The sequence below is a fragment of the Gambusia affinis genome, linkage group LG14, assembly GCF_019740435.1.
Source record: "Gambusia affinis linkage group LG14, SWU_Gaff_1.0, whole genome shotgun sequence".
In the NCBI taxonomy this organism is placed as follows: domain Eukaryota; kingdom Metazoa; phylum Chordata; class Actinopteri; order Cyprinodontiformes; family Poeciliidae; genus Gambusia; species Gambusia affinis.
The window spans coordinates 8,658,941-8,678,388 of NC_057881.1; the positions used below are offsets into that span (position 1 = coordinate 8,658,941).

The 19,448-nt window shown below is 38.8% G+C and overlaps 1 protein-coding gene across 16 annotated transcripts in view; it reads right to left on the reverse strand.

The window, feature by feature from the left end:
* Positions 1-19,448, reverse strand: part of rbms3 (RNA binding motif, single stranded interacting protein) — a 312,168-nt gene that overhangs the window by 38,476 nt on the left and 254,244 nt on the right. For all 16 annotated transcript variants that reach the window (XR_006372710.1, XR_006372709.1, XR_006372711.1 and 13 more), the window contains 3 exons: positions 15,460-15,566; positions 4,894-4,937; positions 1,202-1,298 (listed from right to left, as the gene is read on the reverse strand). Coding sequence is in view for 13 of the 16 variants with exons in the window: in XM_044138143.1 (XP_043994078.1) it covers positions 1,202-1,298; positions 4,894-4,937; positions 15,460-15,566 (248 nt within the window). In the remaining 3 variants the exon portion in view is untranslated. The remainder of the gene's footprint in view (positions 1-1,201; positions 1,299-4,893; positions 4,938-15,459; positions 15,567-19,448) is intronic.

Genomic DNA, 19,448 nt, shown 5'->3' on the forward strand with positions numbered 1-19,448 from the left:
CCGCAGGTACTGGACCGCAGTTTTAATCAGCCGTGCATCAAAGACGAGCACAGCAACCTTCAAGAACACCTTTCCCTCTGCCCACCCACCGAAGCACTGCCATCGCCGCCACCTGAGCGATCCTTCCTCCTCTCCCAACTTATCGTCCTCTAAAACGCTCCCACCTCTCCTTTCTCTTGTTCTGCATTCTCATCTGTCTGTCCTTGCATACCAAACAGAACCGATGTTAAATGATAGCGTCAGAGCGAAAGGGCATGGCGGCGGGGCCTCTTGATGTTTAGATTTAGGAAAAAGGGTGTTGCATGAAATGTGCAGCGACGGGAAATGGTTGATGCTCTCAGCATATCACAGAGCCAATTTTCACGTTCCTGTTCTGTTCTGTTGCATTACACCACACATCACAGCCACAGGGAATGTGGAAAATTTACTCTGAAAGAAGAAGTGATTGTGGTGAAGGTAGAGAAAATAAAATAAAATGAAAAAAGCAGTGGCAGAGAGCCCATAGAGGAGTCAGACAACCGAATGAGAGGAAACTTTCAGCTTTCCCTCCAGTCCTTTCTATATGTCCTTATGGGACTTAAGCTCTATTTAAAGCAAAATATTCATCCATGCACCAAGGATCTCAAGTATTTAGCATCGTCAGCTTCTACAATCGAAATGTTAGTCTGAGTGATTAAATGTAAAAATCCTTCTGACATGAATGATCTCATTTTGCTCATTTTTAAATTCAGAAAGATTCAAATTAATTGCTTATTATTGTTAAACAATGATAATGAAATCTTGTCATTCTTTTAGATGTTTTCTAAAGAAATCTCAAATCATAATAAATACACAGAAACCAGGTAAATCTAATTATGTGAAAGAGATCACTTAATGAGTAGTTGAGTCACATTAAAACAATATATAGATAAAAATTATTACACTGTGGTGGATGGGCAAGTTTTTTTGTTCTCTCCTTTCTCAGCCTTTTCTTGATGCCAGTTTTTATGTTGCTTGTTTTCTTGTGCGCTTTGTGATTCCCATGTGCACAACAGATGTTATCAAGCACAGCTGGGACAGTGGAGAGATAACCAGAGAAGAGAAGAGGACCTCATGCTGTTTCGCAGCTCATTTCCTTTCCAACATCCCCGCACACAAAGAAAACTTCTCTATAGCGCATGCAGGCAGCGATCCACCCATAAAGTGGCACATTATGACCTACCTGATATGTGGAAACAGGGGAAGCAGCGATGAAGGGCGTGATGGAGGTCTGTGCGATCATGCGGTTGGTGGCGATGCTGTAAGGCGAGGAGTAGAAACTGAGAAGAGAGAACAAAAGGAGCCAAAGTGGAAAAAGTTAAAACCAAGCAAAAGCTGTTCTAATTACATCATGTAATCTAATGGAAAAATTCAGTGATTTACAAGGTAAAAAGTGAGACTGCAGAAAATAATTCAGTTAAATTATTCCTCAATTATGAAAAAAAAAGACATTAATGGAATAATGCAATACCTGACAGTAACATTTGTATTTATTTATGTTTATACACAATCAGACCCACAATCATGATGAAAAAGTTGATTTTACTTCAAATCTTAATTTTTTAAAATATGTAGAAAACCTCTGCTGTTAAAATGATTTAAATCTAAGCCAAAGCACACAAAACAACCAACTTTAACCCTCTTGTATTATGCATTGAGTTTTGGACACAAACTTTTTTTTAAACAGCTCTTTTCTGGTCCCATCGCAGCATTTCAATCAGGTTGTGGTTTGTATTTTCACTACAACACTGGATCCCCTTGATTGATTTCTTTTCATCCATCCTGTTGATGACCCAGTTTCAGCAAACTTCAGTGGTCAGACAGTGAGACTGACATTTGACTCCAGAATATTTTTACATACAGAGGCTCTAAATGTTGACTATTATTAGTATTTGTGCTGAAATGGATTACATTGGACCCCCTAATAACATTTAACTACCATCTTAACAGCGCAAATACCAATTATACCATAATATGCATTGATATTCACAGTGGAAACCATTTTAGGAAGCTAATATCTACAATCTTCCTTATTTCCGCTCTTTCCAAACACCAGCCAATAACCTGCCAAGCAGGATTGCAACTAAGTCTTTCAGCTTCCCATTCTGAATTTTCTGTTGAATATTTTAACAAATAGACAAGTTTTCCCAGAATACTGAACCACAAATAGGCAGGGGTTCACTGTATTTGGTTTTCTTAAAACAAGGTAATGTAAGTTATCAAGACAGATCAAGACGTCACCTACTTTGTCCTCGTCTACTCAAAGTCATGTGGTTCAGTCAAAAAACATTTAGAAAGTCTGAATCAGTAAGTCATGATGTTTAGAAAAAGGAGACTTTCTTCTTAAACTTCTCCAAACCTAACTAACCTTACATCTACCCTTTACTCCTGTTGCTAAGCTCTCAGTTAAGGTAGTGCTTAGACAGTTTCAGTGAGAACAGAGACAATTCCCAGTGTTGGAAACAAAAATGCATTCATAGGTTTGTATCAGATGTGTAAACAATCATCAATCATGTAGCTGAGGTCAGACTGCAATATTGTTATCCTTGTTTAAATGATAAAGTTATGATAAAATCAGTGCATCTGGTTGGATCAAATGAAATTTTACCATAATTTAGTGGGACAATATATATTAACAGGTGCCATTTTTAAAGGTTTAAACAAATACCTCTTATGTAAAAGTAGCATAAATCCACTGCAACGTTTTGTTCCTGAGCTAAACATATCTGTAAAAGTGCAGGTTTATTTATTGTGGTGTTTTGTGTCGTTTCCTCGAGGCCACAAAGTAAAAACAGTTTGGAGCATAACAAATTATATTTAAATGCCTCTTGTCTAGGCAAACAAAATTAGACGGTTTGTGCATGGTCTGTAAGTAAAGATCAGAACATCATTTGGTAAAATGTTTTCAGACTCACATAATAATTACTTAATAACCTGACACCCAAATTACACGTCCAGCCAAATAGTTAGATCACATGTTATCAAGAAGTCATTTGAAATGTGTTAAATTATGTGTTAATATTCTAAAATTAACCCATAATGCTCGATACTCTCAATAGCTTTTAAGAGGGTATCTTACCCTTACCTGAATCACATTGAGTAAGGGTAAGATGCAACAGTCGTGTTCTCTGTGATCTTATCTGTCTCAGATTGTTATGAAAGAATTTAAGAACACTTATTTACAGTTTTGCATTAGTATATTGATCTTGAAAGACATTTCTTTATCCGCTGCTCTCTTGTGACTTCAGCCAAACTTTTTAATCAGACTGAGGTCAGGACTTCAAGCCGCTGGAACAATACGATGCTTTTCTTTTTGCCATTTGTTGGATTTTTGGGATCATTTCTCTATTGCATGACCCATTTCTGGACAAATCTCAGCTGCCCAACAGATGGCCTCAAATCTGATCCCAGAATACTACTATACAGATGATTTCATTCATTCCATCTCACTGATTATCCAAGTTCTAGTGTTGCAAAACAGGCCTTGCACATTCATTCCTATCTACATGTATAAATTGTACATCAGGAGGGACTTAGATTCTAAGTCTTTCAAAGTAATTGGCTGCAAAAACACGCTTCTATAAGATCAGTGCAGATGTATTTCTACCAAGGTGTTGTGGTATCAAATGGCAAAGCAGCATATAAACTTTTTTTTTCCATATCTGTCTCGAGTTTTACTAGTGAACTGGGATTGGAGCATTTTAATTACCACTCCAAAACACTGATTTTATTGTCCTTGGAATTCAAAACCACAAAAATGCTCCAACATAACATTCATGTTGTTTAGAGTACTTTGAATCAGATGTCACAGAGCGTGTCAGAGTGATCAGAGCTTTAATGCTGTGACAATCTTGGACCTGCTCATTAGTTAACCATAAGTTTGTCCAAAGACAGAATTTGTTCTCTTTAAAGTTGAATTAAGAAAAAAAGAAAAAAAACAATCTGTGAAAAGTGTATTTTAGCGCAAACATGTTAATTCCCAAGAATATTGGATCTCTCAGTGTTGTTTTTAAGAAAATACTTTAAAGACCGTTAGAAACCATGCAGGTCCACTGATAAAGAAATCAGGAGTAGTTTAAAACTTTTGCATATATAGCAGACACTATAATGAAAGAAAATATTGTCAATTCTGATCATTTAATATAGAAATGCAAATATACACTAGAACAATACTGCATCTCTCTGTGAAAACATTTCTTTGTAAATTTTACATTTGTGCTGGATGATATCAAACTGATGGCTCTGTCAGTTCACTTTTTCTGCAGTCTGACTACATGTAAACTGGAATGTCTGAAAATGTAAACATTACTTTCCCACAAAATATATCCGTGGGATTACAAGCCTGCAGAGCTCCATCAGCCAGAGCGTTTACATTGCAGGCTGCGTAAAGTGAGTGGTGCTGTTTGTGTAGGCTGCTGGTTGAGATTGACTTGTGGTCGCTGGGGGATCAGTGGTTTAGGAAGTGGGAGTGAGGAGTTTCCTGTGAATGACTGAGGTCAGGGGTAGACAGAGGTCTGGTGGGCTCAGAATGCTCTTTCCTGTCTCAGAGGAACTTGGAAAAACTAAATATGTCGCTCTGGTCATTTATTTCCGGATTACCATTAATTCATGACATAAAGACTAAAAGCACATGTGAAGACACAAGCAAGTAAACACACACAGGAAGGCTCACACAGCTTCCCCTCTGTGCCCCACATCTCTCATCCAACCCAACTACTGAAAACCAATACCTGGAGTCTGTATAGATTTCCCTAATCAAACCGTAACAAAGTGCAGACACTACATTAATCTTTATTTATGACAGTGATATTGACTTGGTTTCTATGGGCCTGGAAGGGAGAGCGCATTAGTTGCTGCCAAAGATAGACTTCTTACCCATTCTGCATTGCAGCAGGATCGTACGTTAACGCCATGCCAGTCTGAAAGAGAGAAAGGAGGTTAGGAGAATGTTCAAAAATGCATCTTATATTTGAATAATTATTTAGGTCAACTGTTAGGCAATTAGCCTCTTTAGTTTATCAGCTGTTAGTGCAAAAGTAATGGGATTCCTGACTTTGACTTCTTTTTACATTGATTATTTTGTAAATATGTTTAAGGAACATAAAATCATTAAACCTTAGCAGTATGAAGCCAAACAAAATCATAGTCTGTATTTGTCCAAGCAGCCAAGTGACATTAAAGTGCACTTTCTGACACAAAAAAGTCTTTTCCAGAGACCTCTACTGAATATACACATGTGTATGTATGATGGTGCTCGTCCAATTACATCCTTAGATATTGTACCCAAGATATTGTACTCACAAGTGAATGAGGAGCTCATGTTTCTAGACCAGAAGTGGTGTGGCATGTGAAACAAAGAAGGAAGAGTTGCTAATCTTATGTTCCCCATTGATGTTCTTTGCAGGAAAAGCAGTTTGATGAGATTTTTGAAAGTCAGTAAGCAAAGAGGATGTAATTTTCCTCACACACACACAGACAAAAAAACCCAAACTTGTCTCTTGGTACAACTGGAATCTTAGATCTAAAGAAGGAACAACTCAAGACTATAAAGAACAAAGACACATCTTTACATAGTCCAGCTGTAACAAATAGCTTCATTGGAAACAGCACTGCGGTTAGTATTTGTGAGCGTAAAGTTTCTCAAGTAAAAGAAATGTATTGTTGCATTGTGACTTTTGGGTTTTATTGGACCTCTGTCAGTCCAAAACATCTGCTGGCATCTATGGAAATTATTCCATTAAAGTTTAGGACAACGATCTGCACATTTACCCAGAGTAATTAGTAACAGCAACAACTCGTTCTTTTTTTCTTTTTGTGCTGGAAACTTTTAATTCACAGACGCTTTATGTTACATTCGACTGTGCAGCTCTGTGATTTAATTTAAGCTGGTGATAAAGTTTCCAAACAGACTTGTGCTGATATTGAGTAGAAATTACATTATGGCAAAACAGTGTCAAAATTGTAGCTTTTTGTTTAATTACAGTTTTTGTCACAAGCAACAACACCACTGTGGCCACTTACCATCAAACTGGGATTATTATAGAGTGCTTCCACATATATATCTACGGTTACAATATATAAGTGTCCCCTGTTTACTGCTGCTGTTTTCTCAACCTTATTGGACAAATCACTGCACAACGCTGTACATATTAAATATAGTACAGATTTATAAGTAAGTCGGGCTCGTTTCGGACTCCACCAAGGCTGCCCTTTGTCATCAATTCTGTTCATTACTTTTATGGACAGAGTTTCTAGGCGCAGCCAACGTGTTCAGGAGATCCATTTTGGTGGCCCTACGATCGCATCTCTGCTTTTTGTGGTAGATGCGGTCCTATTCAGATAGGGATTCAGATTCAGATCACAACCTACAGATCAGGTCGTGATCTGCAGCTCTTGCTGGGGCAGTTCGCAGCCGAGTGCGAAGTGCCCAGGATGAGGATCAGTGCCTCCAAATCTGAGGCCATGGTCTTGAGCTGGAAAAGGGTAGAGTGTCTTCTCCAGGTCAGGGGGAGTGTCCTGCCCCAAGTGGAGGATTTCAAGTATCTCAGGATCTTGTTCACAAATGGGGGAGGAAGGGAGCAGGAGATCGACAGGCGGACTAGCGCAGCATCTGCCGTGAAGCGGGCGCTGTACCAGTCCATCGTGGTCGATCTACATTCCCACCCTCATCTATGGTCATGAGCTTTGGGTCATGACCAAAAGAACTAGATTGTGGATACAAGGGGCCGAAATGGGTTTTCTCTGTAGGGTGTCTGGGCTCTCCCTTAGAGATAAGAGAAGCTCGGTCATCCAGGAGGGACTCAGAGTAGAGCCGCTGCTCCTTCACGTCGAGAGGAGCCAGTTGAGCTGGTTTGGGCATCTGGTTAGGATGCCTCTCTGGTCAGGTGTTCTGGGCACGTCCCACCAGGAGGAGGCCCCGGGGAAGATCCAGGACACGCTGGAGGGACTATGTCTCTTGGCTGGCCTGGGAACGCCTTGGGATTCCCCAGAAGAGCTGGAAGAAGTGGCTGGGGAGAGGGAAGTCTGGGCCTCCCTGCTGAAGCTGCTACCCCCGTGACCCGACCCCGGATAAAGTGGAAGAAAATGGATGGATGGACAAAGTTATAAATCTTCATCTTACTCAGTACATGAGGTTTCTCTTCCCCAACTTTTGTCAGCATTCTCAGCTAGATTCCTGGTTTTTATCATACTTATGTTGCATTTTAATCATATTTCCTTGCCAAAAATGCTAATTAATTAAACTTCATAAAGTACAAGTTCAAACACAATTGAAAAGCCACATAACACATGAAACTGTCGAGACAGACCCGTTTAGCTGCTAACCTGTCAGACTGAAGCAGAAGCTGTCAATAGTTGCCAAAGTCACATATTGCAGCTGCACATTTATTACATCTAAGCCCCAATTCTTTATGCTAAAAATGAATTAAATCAAACTCGTATCAGCTCGTTTAAATTCGGAAAAACTGACAAGTGCCAAAGTTTAGGTGAAACTAAACTCAGTCAATAGGACAAACTGAATTAGGATCGAAGACACTCTTTCTATTTCAATCACATACAATTATGCTTTTGTGAATAGAAGGAAATGAAGACATGCCTTTTAGAGGGAAAAGGGAGACAGAGAAGGTGGGTCTGCATGTGTGGGTGTGTGTGGGTAAGGCCATTTTAGAGTCCAGGAGAGGAACCTGTGCCGCAATCCTTCATCTGCATTCCTGAAGGCTCCCTCCCGGAGGAGAGCTAATCCGATTTCTTTTAACAGGAGGCTGCTGAGGATGGCAGATTTCATCAGAATACACACACACACATACACACTTTTTTGGCTATCTTTTGCCTCACTTTGTGCTCTCTACTTCTCTTTCTTCAACATCTTGTTTTCTCCTTCCTTCACTCTTCACCCCACACCCTCTTCATCTCCGAACCCACCCTCCTTCCTCTTCCTGTACTTCTTTTCACTCTTGTTCTCATTGGTGGCTACCTGCACACACAGTTCAGGAAACAGCAGCTCAAAAGAGCAGGGGTATCAGTGAGACTATGACCGAAATAATGAGAGAATGAGCAAAAACACTGAACCTCCAGCAGATCTGATGATATGTAGAAATGATGGCTATCAAACTGATGGCCATCAGTTTGATAGCCATCATCACCTAAAGCCACTTGATACCTAAAGCCACTTGATACTTCAAGTGGCTTTAGGTTTCAGTCTGTGAAAATGTATTAGGAAAGCATCAAAAGGAAAGCATATTCAAAACGAATACAGTAGCTGATAATTTTGAAAGATTAGTAACATCATTCTGTGAACATTTAAGTGTTTGTGTATTGTCTAAAACATCTCTTTCAAAGTTTGGATGCGTCAACATAATATTGTGTTAAAGTGTTCATACCCACTGGATTTTTGACCATTTTTTAGGTCACACACATTAAGGCAGTTAACAGGATTTTAGGTGACTGAATAAATGTAACAGGTTACTGCAAAGTGGAAAAGATTTCCACTTCAGAATGTATACCTAAAATCCAGAAATTGTAGAATTCACTTTTATTCACACTGTAAAAACACAAACTCTCATCAAGTACTTATGGTATAGTTTCTAGACATTTGAAATGAGACAAACCTAACTTACATGCAACTTTTCAGAAAGGTATAGGAAGTTGTTTTAAGTAAATAATTCCTCTATGTTCATCAAATAGTACTAGTTCCACTGGCAGATTATTTTTTAAACTATTACTTCCATTTCTTAGTCACCTAATTAGAAAAAAAACAAAAAAAAACAGTGTCTGGATAATTGAATCCAAAATAAAATTACTAGAAGTTTATTTTGCCACAAGCCAAGTAGAAAACACATCAGAAAACAGAGAAACACTATTTGGGGTAGAAAACTAATATCACACATCCCTCTGAACACACAACTACTGGGGTGGTGCTGGCAGCATCATGATGTGGGGATATTTTTCTTCCTCAGGATCAGGGAAGCTTATCCGAATTAAGTGAAGCTAAATACAGAGCAACTGTAGAATAAAATTTGGTAGAGGCGGCAAAAGACGAGTATAGATGACAATTCAACTGGCAGCTGGACAAGAACCCTGAGGTCAAAAGAATGGTTTAGGTCAAAGCAGACGATGTCCACACCTAAATTTAACCAAGAAATATTAAGAATATGTAGCAATAAAATTCTCAAACGCTCTTCATTCAGTTTGACTGATGGATGGGTAAATGCTCCCTTGTCTAAATGCACACAGGTGGTAGAGACCCCCAATGACATTTTTGCAAGGCACCGTTTGAAATGAAGGAACTGCGGACATGTTCTGTTGGTGAGCATGTCTTTACATGTGTGCTAATAGCAACAGCAGATATGACCAGCTGTTTGGCGAGGCTGAAATCTCCCCTCGGTGCTGCGCTTCCTTCCATGTGCTGATGACTTCCACAGCTCCTGACCAGCGATTCTGCAGGGCTACAAACTGATTACTGATGCAGGCTGGTACGTCTGGGGAAAAAAGGAAAAGAGGCAGCTACTCTGCCTGGGTATCTGAAATGGATCCAAAACTGTATAGCATAAAATAAAATAATCAAACAGAGCTCAGCCACCACTGTGACTTTTAGAAAAGAAGAAGTTTATTTTCAGTTTTCAAACATCCTCTCTGTGTTCTCCAAATAAAATAGTTTTCTTAATGATCCTTCTACTCCCAGGAGAGTTTGAATTTTTAAAAATATACTGGTAACGTATAAAATCTCTGTGTCCGAATACACAGTGGCATCATGCCTGATTGTATTTTCCATTCAGAAACCAATTTGCTTTCTGTTTTTTTTTCTGCTTGGTGGCCACACACACACAAACACACGCACATCTGTTAGGCTTTCACACAGAGAGAAATGCCGGATGTTGTTTTTTATTTTTTATTTTATCTACATGCATTCCCCAAGAGTCGCTGCTTAAGAAGTGTGACTTTGAAAAGTTTTTTCTTTTTTCTTTAACAAGTGTGTGTGTGTGTTGGTGAGATGCAAGGAAGAAGAAAAAATGGGGGAAGGGAAGGGGTTGAGCACCTACAGGGCTTGTGTGTGTGTTTTGAAAAAAAAAAATTGAAGTGACTAATATGTTTGTCAGCATGAGACGGCGAGAGACAGCACTTTCTAGGCTCCCACATTGGGTAGTTTACAAGAAAATCTGTCATATTTCTCAATCCTTGCCACCAGCCACCCTGCAGCACTCAACCCCTTGCAACTCCTGACTGATCATGCAATGTGTTCCCTCTCTGTTTCTCTGTCTCCGTCTCAGTGAGTCACTTGCTCCTTCTCTCTCCATATGTTGCTGTGGGGTCTGGGAAGACTTCAAACACAGGAAGGAAGACGCAGGGAGACAAAGTGAAAGGAAAAAAAAGGAAAAAAAGAGAAATGTGTGCAGAAAGCACTTAAAGGCAGAATAAAAGGAAGAGTTAAGAAAAATTTAAAAAAAGCCACAGGAAATTCTGTACAGGCAGAGGAGTAAGAGACTGATGGATGCTTTGGAGTCTTTCTCCCCTTCATCTGTATGCGTGGTCAGAAATGTCTCCAGTTCTGATAAACAGACTGACATGTAATAGCCCATCTTCCACCTGATCAATGACCGTAGGGTGAATGACATTCTATTCATTATCCCATTCAAATGCTTTTGATTCAAGTAGATCACATCTTCAGGTGACTCGCCTTCAATAGTGACTAGGCCGGTTACAAACCCAATGCAGATGTCAAAATCTGCATAATTCATCAAAATACAGAATATACCAACATGAAACACGGAAGAGGTTTAATATGTAGCAAAATGCTTGTGTCAGTCCACCAATTTAAAATTTTTTGCTTGTCATCTCTGTGTGGGATAGTTGGATTAGAGGAAGGAGGAGGAAAAAAAAAAGATTGCAGATCAACACCGTACATTCAGTGACCTTGAAATCTCTGTGGTCAGTAGTATAAACAATCTACTGATATGGCAAAACATTTCTGTCCTTCAACCAGGCGTCAATCATTGGCAGCACTTTCCAGTATCATAGCATTGAGTCTAGAGGCTGGGAAATCCTTGCATAACGTCCGATGAGTCGGCCTTGGGGATTGTGTCACAGAGGGTCGGTCGTAGTTATATCTCCCTCAGCAAAGATGAGAGAAACATCTTTGCTGAGGCCGCCTGACCTCATGTGGCCATCGGCAAAAATGAAGGACATTTTAGTGAAATATCACAACACATAAATGTACAAAGTTCCTTTCTTTAGTATGGCAGGAATTGAAAAGTTGACAGGACTAACAAATACAAATGGTGGCTCTTTAAATGATCATATGAAAGCAGCTGATCAAGAAGTCATGATCTTATTTAAGTTGAAACTTTGGTAACTACTGATGGCTGAATGAGTGTTACAAAAAGCAATAGTTAACAAATACACAAATATGGTCCTTTTTTTAAATTTCCAGTTAGCAGGATAGAAATAATTAGACTCTTGATGGTATTAATCTGAGTCTGTTGGAAAACCAGTTACTCAGTTTCAAAACACAATATACCTGAAATAATTTGTTCATCTCTACTTATCTGGCTTTATTAACAGACATATGCATTAAAAACTTGTTTACAGAAAGGTTTAAATGAACAAATAAACTAATAAGTTCAAATATATTACGAGAAGTTCAAAGTCCGTATTCCTGGAAGTTTGGATTTACTGTTAAATACTTGCATTCAGGCAAAATCTACTGATCTTATTTCTACAATAAAAGGGTTATGAGATGACATCAAAGAGACTTTATTATTCACACAAGAGTAAAACTAAAGCTTGTTAAACCTATGTATGCCTGAAATAATACCAAAATAACACCAAATATCTATCACTCAGCACAAGCAATAACGCCCTCATTGGAGATCCAGTTGAAGCCTTTAATCCAGATGTAAATATGCTAGAGAAGTGTTGAGGATGTAGTTAGAGCTGACTGCCTTTGGAACAGGTCAGGGCCACACACTTGGAACAAGGTGCATGCAAATCTTCCCACTTTTGAAGGTCAACTGACCCACCTGAAGCGCCTTCTCCCTGTGAGATTCATTAACACATTCTGCACCATGTTGAGTGGGCACATCTATTATTAGCCTCTTGTGCTAAATAAGGTGAGTGGACATTTACTTGTGTAAAAAAAGCTTATGAATTCATTTTCAAGGACTTCTTTTTACGCTGTCGCGTTAAAACCACAAACCTTAACATCATTTATGAGTTTTATGTTGTAGACCAGAAGGAAGTAGCTCATAATTGTGAAATAGAAGGAAAATGGTGCAATACTTTTTAAGGCCTCCTTTTGCTGCAATTACAGATGTATTTTTTTTTTACGTCTACTACCAGCTTTGCTCATGTAAAGATGGAAAGTTTTTTTCATTCTTCCCAAGCTCAGTGAGATAGGATGTAAAATGTCTGATTACGGGTTAATTTCAAGTACTAACACACATTCCTGACTTATGTAGGTCTTTGCATTGACTAGGCTATTTTAACGTATAATTATACTTTGCTCAGAACTATTTCACTGTAGGTCAAGCAGTGTGTTTATGGTCGTGTTCTCCATTTTATTTCTAAAAGGTCTTCTGCCATGTACCCTTTTTTTTTCCGCGTTGCAGTTATGAGCTGCAATGTGTTGAACTTTAAGTCCTCAATAAAAGAAAATGTTTTATTTTGTGGTTGTAATGTAGCAAAATAGGAGAAAAGCTAAAGAATAATCTTCCAAAACGCTGTTTATTTTGCTCTAAAATAATACAAACCAGAGGTAACTAACCAGCATAAGCTTTTGGCAACAGATTTCACTCCCCACACTTGGTCTTGAACTTTGACACAGCATTCTTTAAAAGACAAAGTAATGTGAAACAACGTGAGTGAAGGCCACCAGAGGGGAAGATGAGACAACTACCAGGAACAGGGAACATGAAAATATTTTAAACTGAGACACAAATCCCTGCTCTGAGATTTTAAACTTGAGGTATAAATGGGTCTTCAGTGTACATTTGAATTAAGCTTCAAGCTAGCTAGCTTATGATAATGTGCTTCAATGTTTTTTTGTTCAGCTCAGCCTTTGGCTGAACTCAGATCTAAGCACAAACTCTGGATCTCTGTTATTTCTCCGCAGTCGTTCTTGTTTCCCCTCTGGTCTCTGTATGTTTATAGAATCTAGGTGAACAATTTTTTTTGTCTTGAAGTTTGATGAAACTTCCCATAGCTACAGTAAATTGCGTCACAGTGCACCATCCTGGACAAGCTCTACTTTAATCACCTTGCGCGTTGTACAAAAGGGTAACTTAAAGCAGATCCTCTTTACATAATGAAAAGTTGAAATTCTTCTAAATAAACCGAGGAGTATGCGAACGGTTTGCATGGACCTTGTAGAGCTCCAACAAAGACTTATTTTTGTTGTTTCACATATTTCTCTTAAAAAATAGAATTTTTTTATATTTTCTCTTTGGAAACTTAAAAAAAAAAAGATTTATCTGACATCATATTGTGTTGACCCATACTTGGAACAAATACAAAGTGCAAGAACTTTCCGAGGAAAACTGTAGATTTACACAAGCTGCTTCAGTACTTTGAAATCATTTCTAAACTGCTGTGGTATGCAGAACCATTCATTTTAACAGTTGTAGTGAATGACATGTTAATCAGATGTATCTGGCCTGTGGTGACTTCTGGAAGCACACACAAACAATCGACCTCTGATGAAAGATAACTGGTTAGGTTGTTCAGGAACCACCACATTTCTGGCCTTGCATGAACTGGAAAAATCTGGATCAGTTTTGTTATTGCTATCGGACAAAATGATGTTAACACACAAGCATTCTGCTCTAAAATCAATCTGTAACGGCTGAAATGCTCTCTGAAGAAATATTATAGTAGGAGTACAACTGCAGGAGCAAATGTCATGCTTTCAAGCCAAAAAACAGTGCTCCAGTTGTCTTGCAAGAGAAGCATCATTAACGCCATTAATTTTAACCAAGATGAATGTCCAAATATTCAGCATTATTTACACCAGAAGCTTGTTGATGGCTGCAAAAACAATGTAGTTTAGGTCTAACGTTCTAAGTGAAATGTATGCAGTGGTGGGATGTTTGACCCTAAGAGGATTAGAAAAATCCCCTGATAAATTGAAGTCTCAACGTACAGATATTATCTTTAAAACCCATTAAAAGTTATTGTGTAAAATTGTTCTACCATAAAAAAAAACAAAACAAAAAAAAAAAACAGCCCATAATTGACTGGACGTGTTCAGTGTAGTTATTCATGTGATGAAGCACTGAGAGAGACATGGAGCCCAATTTATAGTCCAACAACCAACAACAAATGCACATACAGAGACTGTTTTCTGAAGGACAAACATTTCATCTCTCTGGGTCTTCTCACCCTGCTGCTTCAGCATAACTGTCAGCCTCACTAAACGTGTGTGCTGGGTTTAGGTATGTGCTCGCATTCTTCCTCATCTATATATTCCAGTTTAAAGGCTACCTAGCCTGTGTCCGCTACGTGTCCTTTCCAGTATAGGTAGTTGTTAGCTGTAACCTTGTATCTGCATGTTATCACACCGAATCTGGTTTTGGGTTTCCTGCCATTCTGATATATGGAGGGAATGTGTGTTCAGTGAGGCATTTGGCTAGAGGTGCAATTTACATGACAGCTCATGTACATTCAGGGTCAGTTCAACTGGCTATTTATTTCTATTTTTCCCCACACTGGATTCATATCTTAAAATGGACACGAATGGCAAATAATTTCTGTTTGTAAAAACACTAGATGTGACAGACAGACTTATTTGGGTTTTTGGAAGGCCTATATTTACAGCAGTAAATCTTAACATCAATTATAACATTATTGTCATATTTGAATGCTAATAGTTTTGTTTTACTTGTGAATGAAATGTGGTTCCTTGTAAAAGTCTTCATATATCACCACAAACACACGAACAATGCTTGGAAAAAATCCCACAAAGAAGTTTCAGTGATTCTGTCTGTGGTTACAGAGCACAGCACGAGGGTGTTGACTTGACAGCTTTCTTATTGCTTTATTATTGGAGCCTTTATCCTAATCTGTGGATTTGGGTGAACAGTTTTTATAAATTTTGTAATAAATTCACTAAAAGTACAGTAAAATGAAAAGAGAATACATTGGTATAATTTGATGAATGTAATTATTGCAAGCCTCATTGCTTGTTTCTTCCTGCAGCTTTGAAACCCTTCTTGTTTCACACAAGTCATAATGACATCAATGACCAAACCATGGAGCTCTTTTGACTCATCAGCTACTGAAGCATTACATTGTACTGTAGCCATTTGTGGACAGCTACAGAAAAGATACAATAGATGTAATGATTCCATTTCTTTACATTAATTTCTCCTAAGAAAAGCTCAGGGTCACTCAGAATTTAGGATTTCCTTTCAGTGAGCAAAAGTAAAGGTTCGTACTGTTCCAAAATCTTACCTCCCCTTCTCTGTGCCATGGTCTCCCATTCTGAGGATACTTGCTCTGGCTTTGACGTTTCTTCTGCCCTCCGTCTGCAAATTTGCACAGCAAAGGCTCCGTGGGGGCTGCAGAGAAAGAAAAACGAAGGTCAAAGACATTTTAGAAGGGTGGCATCTTGTGACCCTGCAGAAAGGCAAATGCCTTTTTGAACCACATCTCCTTTTCGTTACTTCTGCCATGGCGTTTCTTTTTCAGGCTCATTCCGTTCGTCTTTTCTGTGTCCTACGGAGCTGCTAGACAAATTCCCAGGTTGACAAGGTTGGCAGGCCCTCCCTGTCCTTGCTCCGGCTGGCAACCCATGAAAGAGCATTGCAGCGTATTGTTGAAATAATAATCACAGTAATCGCACTTGTAAATACCTCTTAGATGGTAATGGAAGACGGCTCTGTTAGCCAAAGCTTTTTTTTTTTTCTAGAAGACGTCCTTGTTCTTGAAACATAATCGCTGCTCGCTTTACCATAACAGCAGTATTCTCTTTTCTTTGAAATTTTATGTATTTTCCACTCAAGTCTCAGGACCTCACTGCACTGTACTGCTTAACTAAAGCTGAGTAACACTATTAACTCAGCTGTTCTTTTTGCTAACCCTAGAGGCAGTCTCTGCAATTTAAAGATTATGAGGAAAAAATTTTTTAAATTGCAATGTGAAATTCCTTCCAAGACAGCAGCTGTCTTTCACCAGCAGCAGGAAACCATGACAAAGCTCAAGTTAATTTATTGAAAACTAAAAAAAAATAATAAAAAAATATACTGTTGTCTCTCTATCAACAGCCTTTTGTGCACATAATTACCAGCGAAAGGTCAATGAAAATGATGACCTATGCTGCTTTAAAGTACCCTCTCAAAGGGCACTTTCTCACGCTCGTGCTGCAGGTGAGGACTGACAAAGGCAAAATTAGATTCAGGTAGATGAGATAGCATAAAAAGAGCCAGGAGAAAGACATTCTCAGGGAAAGAAAAAAAATTGGGAAGGAGATGGGGGAGCATGAGAAACTAGTGGCTTTCTTGGCTGGGGACCAGACGGTCTTGACAAAGTCTGTCCCCCTATTTCAGTCTGTGTCAACAACAGAATCCCTTTAGATCAGGGGTCTCAAACTCCAGTCCTCGAGGGCCGCTGTCCTGCAGTTTTTAAATGTGCCACAGGTACAAAAGACGGGAATGAAATGGCTTAATTACCCCCTCCTTGTGTAGATCAGTTATCCAGAGACTTGCTAATGACCTAAATATTCTATTCAGGTGTGGTGCAGCAGAGGCGCATCTAAAAGTTGCAGGACAGCGGCCCTTGAGGACTGGAGTTTGAGACCTCTGCTTTAGAGGCTGAGAGTGGAGATGAGAAAAGGACACGAGCCTGTGGTATGAAGCCAACAGAAATGTAAAATTACCAAGACAGAAAAGATAAAACAAAAGAAAGATAGAGGAGATCCAAAATAAAAAAATAAAACTATGAGTTAGGGGAAATTGCTTGAAACATCTGATATTAAGTTGATAAAGCTGCAATGCACTACAATTCAGTTTAAATTAGTCAAAAGAAATTGGAAGAAAAGGTTTCTGCAATCATATTGCTTCATTTAGGACAGCTGGATGAACATCATCAGCATGCAGCTTTAGATTTATTTATCTTATCACAAATGTAATCAATGTCTATGTGGGAATAAATGTTCAAGCAGATGTTAGACCCATCTCAAGCTTTCAAATTTTAAAACTATTAATAGTAGAGCAAAAATCTTTTCAAGTGGAATCAACACACCACATTGTTTATTTTATTTTTTTTAAATTTAGCTCAAAAACATGGCATTTCTTGATACCTGCGTTTATACAAATACAACACTGAAGGGTAAATCACAAGGTAGAGAGTTAATGTTTACATTGGCCATACTGTTATTCAGCATTTCACTTTTCACCTATTGTACATTTTCACTTTGTCAATACCAATAAAATACATTACTTATACTGTAAATGAGACTCCAGCAGAGCATTTAATCTACTTCATATATGCTAAGAATTTTATGTAAGAAATTTGTTGGGTATGTCCAGCAGGATGATGCACCGTGCCACATAGCTCAACATCGAACTGGGTTCTTGAACATGCAATTCATTCACTTTACTCCAAACAGCATTCACAGACTTCACATCTCAATTCGACAGAACCTGGAATGGAACAACCACATTGTGGATGTACAGCCAACAAATGTGCATCAGCCACATGACGTGTCGATCTGAACCAAAATGTCTGAGGAATGATTCTGACACCAACTATATCATCTGTAAAGGCAATAGAAGATCCACCCTGGTTGTAGTAGGACGTATCAAATGCAACAGGATGCATCATAAACAATACATTCTGTAGTTCCTCAATTGCTCTTTATTTCTTTCTTTTTGGACACACATAAAAGGACTTTTAATATTCCTACATACCAGCCAAGAGAAGAAATAGTGTGACTGCAGTTTTAGATGGAAAACAAGCTTGTCCAGACTCTAACCCACTGCTGCTCAGCACCTGGTGGCCTATAGGAGCAACCTGACAACCTTCCTGTCATCGCATTCACATTATAAGCTGGGCAGTTCATAATGTGGGTGCACTGTGAGGACATAGGAAAAAGAAGGGGCTGCTTGCAGGAGGTAATGCAACCTTTCATGAATCAAGCCAGTGAGAAAAAGATTTTTTGTCATTTTAATCTTTGCTTGCAGATGCTAAAGGTTGCTGGACCTCGGTAATAGCACTGCATTATATGACTGCAGTAAAAAAAGTTTTGTTCAGTATAAAGCAATGCAGATGAAGGAAAAGAAGAAGTAGAATGGCATGCGACTTTTACAGTTCAGTGCAAGATATGAGCATCAAAACGCTTATATGTCAGAACTGCACCTGCAGCTGGAGAGTACATTTAATTATTTTTTTGGCTTTCATTGTAGCATTCAAGATAATAATTAAAAAAGTAACTATCCTTACCTATGTGTTAATGCAGCCCTCAGCTAGCCTATCAAGATTAAACTTTTCAGGCAGCTTGGGAGAATGTAGCAACAAAGGGAGAGTGTGGAGGGGCTTTAGAAAAAAAAACAACAAAAGCTTTTCCAAACCTCTCCTCTGGCACTCTGGGAGATAATTAGCTATTGGAGAAATTTAGAGAATCTGACACAGAGCAGGCTGACCTTCCCTGTGTGACTACATTCCCAGTTCCCACAGAGGAATGGCCAATTTGTTTAAGACTGAAGCCCAAGATCAACAGCTTCACACCACCCCACCCACTCTGTGAACACACTCACCCCTCTGTTGCCCTGACACACACTTATATGCACACACGCTCTTTTTCTGCACTTAAAAGTCTCTCTGTACTATTACACTAGCACACACCCACAATAAGAGACACACACAAAAACTGGTACCACACAGAAAACAGAAAGTCATCATTGGAAGAGATAAGGCCACTATGCTGCTGATGTTGTACCTTTGGCCCAAAATCTTCAAGTGGAACACATTTCACCTTACAAACAGAAAAAAATAGAGGTGCAACAGGGGGCTACTTAAAAACTGTTATGGACCCATTTTTCCCCCCATTTAACGATCTTAAATCATTGGAGAAAGATGTGAAGCACTATTGGTTGGAGGTTAACAACTACTGCTAACAAGGTCCTCCATGGGAAGCCTTATTTTTATTTTCATGAGGGTTGCCTTAGGAACCTGTAAATAAATTAATGAGGAGTGAGCACAAACATGAACATTGGCATCTGGGCCATGGTGAACACACTGCAACACAAACCACTATTCACGTGCACACAAAGAGGAGAGGTTCAAAGTATCTTGTAAAAGTATTTACACCCCTTACTATTCTATTTATTTGTTTTTTTTACATGTGTTACTCTTTTTTAACTTCAGGACTGATTAAGCAAATAGTGTGAAGCAAAGAGAAAAATATTGAAGTGCATTTTAAATGCCTACAGCTCTAAGTAGAG